An 8,667-nucleotide genomic window follows, 5' to 3' on the forward strand; every position below is an offset into this window, starting at 1 on the left:
ACAGGTGTGCCAAGCTTGTACCCAAGAAGACTCGAGGCTGTAATTGCTGCCAAAGGTGCTTCAACAAAGTACTGAGTAAAGGGTCTAAATACTTCTGTAAATATGATATTTCATTTTATTTATTTTTATGCATTTGAAAAAAAAAAAGTTTTTTTCTTCATCTTTATGGAGTATTGTGTGTAGATTGATGAGGGGAAAAACAATTTAATACATTTTAGAATAAGGCTGCAACGTAACAAAATGTGGAAAAAGTTAAGGGGTCTGAATACTTTCCGAATACACTGTATTTCCAAAAGAAAAAAAGAAACCCTTTATTTGTCAGCTTGGTCTGTTTTACCACCGTCGTCCTGAAATGCTACTTGTCCTTAATTAAGTCAAGTATACACTATAGGCCAACAAAAGCCCAACTACAGTTGAAGTCGGAAGTTTACATACACTTAGGTTGGAGTCATTAAAACTTGATTTTCAACCACTCCACAAATGTCTTGTTAACGAACTATAGTTTTGGCAAGTCGGTTAGGACATCTACTTTGTGCATGACACAAGTAATTTTTCCAACAATTGTTTACAGACAGATTATTTCACTTATATTTCACTGTATCACAATTTCAGTTTACATACACTAAGTTGACTGTGTCTTTAAACAGCTTGGAAAATTCCAGAAAATTATTCCACGGCTTTAGAAGCTTCTGATAGGCTAAATGACATCATTTGAGTCACCTGGAGGTGTACCTGTGGATGTATTTCATGTCACGTTCCTGACCTGTTTTCTCTTGTTTTATATGTCTTTATTGGTCAGGGCGTGAGTGTTGGGTGGGCAGTCTATGTTTTCTATTTCTATGTGGGGTTTTGTGTTCGGCCTGGTATGATTCTCAATTAGAGACAGGTGTGTATCGTTTGTCTCTGATTGAGAGTCATACTAAGGCAGCCGGGGTTTCACTGGTGTTTTGTGGGTGTTTGTTTCCTGTGTTAGCGTTTGGGCCACACAGGACTGTTGCAGGTTAGTCACGTTTGTTGCTTTTGTTAATTTGTAGTGTTTGTTGGTTTGCCATTAAAATCATGAATACCTCCTACTCCGCATCTTGGCCCGATCCATGCTCCTCCTCGTCTGAGGAGGAGAACGACATTGACAGCCGTTACATTTCAAGGCCTATCTTCAAACTCAGTGGCTTTTTACTTGACATCATGGGAAAATCCAAAGAAATCAGCCAAGACCCAGAAACAAAATTGTAGACCTTTACAAGTCTGGATCATCCTTAAGAGCAATTTCCAAATGCCTGAAGGTACCACGTTCATCTGTACAAACAATAGGACGCAAGTATAAACGCCATGGGACCACGCAGCCGTCATACCGCTCAGGAAGGAGAGGCGTTCTGTCTCCTAGAGATGAACGTACTTTGGTGAGAAAAGTACAAATCAATCCCAGAACAACAGCAAAGGACCTTGTGAAGATGCTGGAGGAAACAGATACAAAAGTATCTATATCCACAGTAAAACGAGTCCTATATCGACATAACCTGAAAGGCCACTCAGCAAAGAAGAAGCCACTGCTCCAACACCGCCATAAAAAAGCCAGACTACGGTTTGCAACTGCACATGGGGACAAAGTTCATACTTTTCGGAGAAATGTCCTCTGGTCTGATGAAACAAAAATAGAACTGTTAGGCCATAATTACCATTGTTATATGTTTGGAGGAAAAAGGGGGATGCTTGCAAGCCAAAAAACACCATCCCAACCGTGAAGCACGGGGGTGGCAGCATCACGTTGTGGGGGTGCTTTGCTGCAGGAGGGACTGGTGCACTTCACAAAATAGATTGCATCATGAGGAGGTAAAATTATGTGGATATATTGAAGCAACATCTCAAGACATCAGTCAGGAAGTTAAAGCTTGGTCGCAAATGGGTCTTCCAAATGGACAATGAGCCCAAGCATACTTCCAAAGTTGTGACAAAATGGCTTAAGGACAACAAAGTCAAGGTATTGGAGTGGCCATCATAAAGCCCTGACCTCAATTCCGTAGACCATTTGTGGGCAGAATTGAAAAAGCATGTGCGAACAAGGAGGCCTACAAACCTGATTCAGTTACACCAGCTCTGTCAGGAGGAATGGGACAAAATTCACCCAACTTATTGTGGGAAGCTTGTGGAATGCTACCCGAAACGTTTGACCCAAGTTAAACAATTTAAAGGCAATGCTACCAAATACTAATTGAGTGCATGTAAAATATTTACTAGGATTAAATGTCAGGAATTGTGAAAAACTGAGTTTAAATGTATTTGGCTAAGGTGTATGTAAACTTCCAACTTCAACTGCACATGTTTAGTAATGAACCTTATCATTTTATGGGGTCTATATTGTATTGTCAAAGTGGAGTGCAATGATGTTGATTCACTTTGTAAACATTGAGCCCATCGTACAGACTCAACAACCTGTGCTGTTGTGTGTGGATGTGACAGAGCTAGAACTAACTACAGCTCTGCCCTAAATGGTGTAAAGAACTGAAGTAAAAATACTTTAATTGCTACTTAAGTAGTTTTTGGGGGGTATCTGTACTTTACTATTTATATTTTTGACTACTTTTACTCCACTACATTCCTAAAGGAAATCATGTACTTTTTACTCCGTACATTTTCCCAGACAATCAAAAGTACTCGTTACATTTTGAATACTTAGCAGGACAGCAAAATGGTCAAATTCACACACTTATCAAGAATCATCTCTACTGCCTCTGATCTGACAGACTCACTAAACACACATGCTTCATTTGTAAATGATGTGTGAGTGTTGGTGTGTGAGTGTTGGTGTGTGAGTGTTGGTGTGTGAGTGTTGGTGTGTGAGTGTTGGTGTGTGAGTGTTGGTGTGTGAGTGTTGGTGTGTGAGTGTTGGTGTGTGAGTGTTGGTGTGTGAGTGTTGGTGTGTGAGTGTTGGTGTCTGAGTGTTGGTGTCTGAGTGTTGGTGTGTGAGTGTTGGTGTCTGAGTGTTGGTGTCTGAGTGTTGGTGTCTGAGTGTTGGTGTCTGAGTGTTGGTGTCTGAGTGTTGGTGTCTGAGTGTTGGTGTCTGAGTGTTGGTGTCTGAGTGTTGGTGTCTGAGTGTTGGTGTCTGAGTGTTGGTGTCTGAGTGTTGGTGTCTGAGTGTTGGTGTGTGAGTGTTGGTGTGTGAGTGTTGGTGTCTGAGTGTTGGTGTCTGAGTGTTGGTGTCTGAGTGTTGGTGTGGGAGTGTTGGTGTGGGAGTGTTGGTGTGGGAGTGTTGGTGTGGGAGTGTTGGTGTGTGAGTGTTGGTGTGTGAGTGTTGGTGTGTGAGTGTGTGCCTCTGGCTATCTGCAAATAAAAAAATAACAAGAAAATGGTGCCGCCTGTGTAAAGGTGGTCCTCCTCCTCTTCAACCGAAGAGGCACATCAGGGCGAGTGCGGGAAGAAGGAACAGTGCGTACAGGGCTCTGGAGACGCACAGGTGGCTTAGTGCGTGGTGCCGGAACTGGAGGCACTGGGCTGGAGACACGCACCATAGGGAGAGTGCGTGGAGGAGGAACAGGGCTCTGGAAACGCACTGGAAGCCTGGTGCGTGGTGTAGGCACTGGTGGTACTGGGCTGGGACAGGAAGGTGGCGCCGGAAATACCGGACCGTGTAGGCGTACTGGCTCCCTTGAGCATTGAGTCTGCCCAACCTTACCTGGTTGAATGCTCCCCGTTGCCCGACCAGTGCGGGGAGGTGGAATAACCCGCACCGGCCTATGTAGGCGAACCGGGGATACCATGCGTAAGGCTGGTGCCATGTAAGCCGGCCCGAGGAGACGCACTGGTGGCCAGATATGTAGGGCTGGCTTCATGACATCCGGCGCAATACTCAATCTAGCCCTGCCAGTGCGGGGAGGTGGAATAACCCGCACCGGGCTATGCACACATACAGGAGGCACCATGCGCTCTACTGCGTAACACGGTGTCTGCCCGTACTCCCGCTCTCCACGGTTAGCCTGGTAAGTGGGCGCAGATCTCCTACCTGCCCTTGGCCCACTACCTCTTAGGCCCCCCCAAGAAATTTTTGGGTAGTACTCACTGGCTTTTCGGGCTTCCGTGCAAGACGCATCCCCTTATAAGGCGGTTCCCTTCTCCGATTGCCTCTGCTCTCCTCAGTGCCTCCAGCTGTTCCCATGGGAGGCGATCCCTTCCAGGTAGGATCTCCTCCCATGTGTAGCAACCTTTCCCGTCCAAAACATCCTCCCAAGTCCATTCCTCCTTCTTGCGCTGTCCCTTCCTCGATTACACCGCTGCTCTTCAACCGAAGAGGAGGAGTAGTGATGGAACCAAGGCGCAGCGGGTTGTGAACACATTATTTATTTAAAGAAAAGACGAAAAAACACGAACTTTACTATAACTAACAAAACAACAAACGGAGTAGACAGACCTGGACGACGAACTTACATTAAACACGAAGAACGCATGAACAGGGAAAAATAGACTACACAAAATGACGATGTACAAAACAAACCGAACAGTCCCGTATGGTGCGACAAACACTGACACAGGAGACAACCACCCACAACGAACACTGTGAAACAACCTACCTAAATATGACTCTCAATTAGAGGAACGCCAAACACCTGCCTCTAATTAAGAGCCATACCAGGCAACCCTAAACCAACATAGAAACAGACAACATAGAATGCCCACCCAAACTCACGTCCTGACCAACTAACACATACAACAAACTAACAGAAATAGGTCAGGAACGTGACAGCCTGGTTTGCTTAAAATAAGATTATTTTTAAAATGTATTCTTTAACTTTAACTTGAGTTATTTTCCATTAAGGTATCTTTACTTTTACTCAAGTACAACAATTGGTTAATTTTTCCACTACTGCTACTTTTTACCAGGGCTCATAGGACTCTGGTTAAACGTTACGCACTATGTAGGGAATAGGGTGCCATTTGGGACCCAAATATAGTCTTCATGTAGAAGGCGTCCGAGGCCACATAGCAGAGGCCACATACTCACTGATAAGGTGCTTCTCTATGTCAGTTTTGTTGGAGGTATCCACAAAGAAGGACTGGATTGGCCAAGAGGTGGCATTTTTCCCTGTAAAAAGAGCAAACAGAAGATATGTGCTGACCTTTCAGACTGGTAGACGATACGTAAAATGGCATGATTGCATGACTACGTCGCTTTGGATAAAAGCTTCTGCTAAATGGCAGATATTGCATATTATATTGGACTGCTCAGACTGGTACATACATCACCATGTTAAAATACCAGTCAAACGGTAGGCTATGACACAACACACCTATGGCTGTATAAGACCTATATGGTTGCTAATATCCGGTTACTAAGTGTGTGCCTAACATCGACAGCTGCTTCACCGCTGAGCTCTCAGACAGAACTCTTTACAGGCCATGAATCAACAAATCTATAGCAGTGATTGATAGTGTTGACACACTGTACTGCAGAATTGTGGTGTAGCACCTGACTTGATACACTAACAGACACTGCAGGTGCTCCCTAAGTAATGTGTTACTCCCCCATGTCTGCGTCCCAAATAGCATCTTATTTCCTATGTAGTGCACTACTTTTGACCGGAGCTCTATGGGAATAGGGAATAGGGTGTGATTTGGGACGCACAGACTGTCTGCTATGGGAAATATGCTCTAGGCTGACAGAGATGCAGTTGAAAAAACAGCCAGAAAGATACAGGTCAGCTATGTGAATAATAATAATAATAATATTAATATTATTGATATTAATAATAATAATAACATTATTATTATTAATCATAATAATAATAACAATATTATTATTAATCATAATAATAACAATAACAAAAATATTAATAATTATAACACGTATAATAATAATAACAATAAAAATGATAATATTAATAACAATCATAATAATAGTATTCATAATAGTAATAACAATAATCATAATGTATATGCAAAAATGTAAATGAGCGAGAGTACAATAAAACAGATGTGTAAAGAACGCTTCTAAAGTGCACCTGTTTATTGCAATGTCCTGTGCATGCAAATGAGTCTACAACAGAGATGGCTATGGACCAGCATTGGGTCCATTCTGAAAGGGGTAGCATTTTGAAGGTGAAACTCGATTCTGTTTTTGTAGCTGAATTTAAATAAATGTAATCTAAAATAAAATAAGGAAAGCAAAAATGTGACGAAGTTGAATCAACATTGACAAGTGATTGCATTTGCAAAAAGTCATTAATTTATGGGAATTTCTTGTTTTTTTCATCCAACTCTTAACCTAAAGGACATTTTTTGGTTGATGTCACGTTGAATTCACGTTAGTTGACAACTCAACCAAATATACATTACAATTAGACGTTGAACGGACGTCTATGGCCAGTGGGTCGTGGAAGCAGGCTGACATGGGTGGTGAAACAGGTAGACTCCGTTGTTTAAATTAGGCATATGTAGTTCAAGTTATATGACACGCTACTAGAAAACACAGCGCAATATTGAACCGCTATATCAAAGTGTGCTAGGCTATGGCATTTGATTTGGGGTGCTTAAAAAAATGGTTAATTACGTGGACATACCTTCACGGATCCTCCAGAGACCGGAATGCGAACTCAGGTCCTCCAAGTCCGACTGGTTCGCCTTGTTCACATCGATGATGTACCAATAGTCGCTGCCAATTGCCACTGCAAGAAAGCTGAAGCTGAGTAAACCTGAAAAGCCAGCCGTGATAACAACCATTCCGTACTTCATTGTCAATTCAACTTCGTTAAAAAACAAATCCGTGAGCAATTCAAATGAACGCCATGGTCACAAAGAAATCCGTTTCACACAACGTTCTGGACCGCGCACCCGAGATGGATAAATACGCAAAGCTCTCCAACATGGTCTTTATTCTTCTCCCGCCATCTAGTGCTGACTTGTTAAATTATCCTCGGCAACATCTGGTCAAGAGGGTTCTGTTTTGATATTGTCAAAAATAATGGAACGAATAATAAAACGCAACTGCGCTTTGAAATAGTAAATAACGGGAGAGAGAGTAGCCGACCGATGTATTATTAGACACTACTGAGAGGGTCCGATGCTTATGTAACCCACTCCTCACTCCTGGGTAAGTACACCCACGCTAGTTCGTAGGAGTAGTGAGAGTAAACATTAGGACCTATAAGTAAAATGAGCAGGACACCAGGAATACATTTTAATGAAAATAGCCAGTAGCATTAAGATACATCCCAATAGAGAAATACTTCACTTTGAGAAACTTTTCAAGCTTCAAACTCAAAATGGAAACTTTCTGTCCAGATGATGAGGACTCAAAACGCACTTATTTTCTCTATTTCAGGCAGGTTGAACAGAAGGTTATCGTCTGAGAGCTGTCAATCAGAGGGCGGGACTGTCAATGGGAAACCCAAAAGAATAAAGGAAGGAGCAGCATTGATAAACTACTTGCTCAAATGAAATATAGTCAACTATTAGCTTAATATGTACTCAATTTAAGCAATGGCTTACACCTAACCGAGAGGGTACTTGTAGCACTGGCTATCACGCTGCAGCCCAGTCCTACTCAATTCTCTTATAACGTTTTTGATGAGCAGTGGCACTGCTAATATATCTTGTATTTCAGTAGTTAGCCTATTTTGGAACAGCTGATCCATTACACCAAACACATAATGGATGACGAGCTCCATATCGGAACTTTTAATATTATTGTGACAATTTCTTAGAATGGACAGTCAATAAATCAGTCAGGTTACCTGGAATGAAGGAATGTTGTATTAGTAGTAGGCTACTTCTATAACGAGCTGGGTCCACAAGTATTGTATTGGATTAAATTGTATTCAGCACCCTCTCATGTCCTCATATCCCCAATTGACACGGAGTGATCCCTAGGTTGCCTGAGGCTCTTGTGCATGTCAAGGCTGTAGCCCACTGAGCAAAAGCCTATGCACTAGATTGGGGAGCTGACAACAAGTTTCCTAGTCAGGCTACCACCCAGATGTGGGGTTTTAGGCTGGATTTCTGTATAAGCACGTTGTGACATCTGCTGATGTAAAAAGGGCTTTATAAATACAGTTGAAGTCGGAAGTTTACATACACTTAGGTTGGAGTCATTAAAATTAGTTTTTCAACAACTCCACAAATTACTTGTTAACAAACTATAGTTTTGGCAAGTCGGTTAGGACATCTACTTTGTGCATGACACAAGTAATTTTTCCAACAATTGTTTACAGACATATTATTTCACTTATAATTCACTGTATCACAATTCCAGTGGGTCAGAAGTTTACATATACTAAGTTGACTGTGCCTTTAAACAGCTTGGAAAATTCCAGAAAATGATGCCATGGCTTTAGAAGCTTCTGATAGGCTAATTGACATCATTTAAGTCAATTGGAGGTATACCTGTGGATCTATTTCAAGGCCTACCTTCAAACTCAGTGCCTCTTTGCTTGACATCATGGGAAAATTAAAGAAATCAGCCTAGACCTCAGAAACAAAATTGTAGACCTCCACAAGTATGAGTCTTCCTTGGGAGCAATTTCCAAACGCCTGAAGGTACCACGTTCATCTGTACAAACAAGAGTACGCAAATATAAACACCATTGGACCACGCAGCCGTCATACCGCTGTAACGATTCTCGTCCTCCTCCTCTGAGGAGTATGAAGGATCGGACCAATATGCAGCGTGGTAAGTGTTTG

At 42.2% G+C, this 8,667-nt stretch overlaps 1 protein-coding gene across 1 annotated transcript in view; it reads right to left on the reverse strand.

Moving 5' to 3' along the window:
• LOC129833779 (transmembrane protein 235-like) overlaps nt 1-7,075 on the reverse strand; it is a 32,775-nt gene extending 25,700 nt beyond the window's left edge. Inside the window, exons 1-2 of the mRNA XM_055898583.1 lie at nt 6,549-7,075; nt 4,994-5,074 (exon numbers count right to left, since the gene is read on the reverse strand). Of these exons, the coding sequence (XP_055754558.1) occupies nt 4,994-5,074; nt 6,549-6,720 (253 nt within the window). The 5' untranslated portion in view covers nt 6,721-7,075. The remainder of the gene's footprint in view (nt 1-4,993; nt 5,075-6,548) is intronic.
• Between the last annotated feature and the right edge of the window lie 1,592 nt (nt 7,076-8,667).

This window comes from Salvelinus fontinalis, chromosome 34 (assembly GCF_029448725.1).
Source record: "Salvelinus fontinalis isolate EN_2023a chromosome 34, ASM2944872v1, whole genome shotgun sequence".
Classification (NCBI taxonomy): Eukaryota; Metazoa; Chordata; class Actinopteri; order Salmoniformes; family Salmonidae; genus Salvelinus; species Salvelinus fontinalis.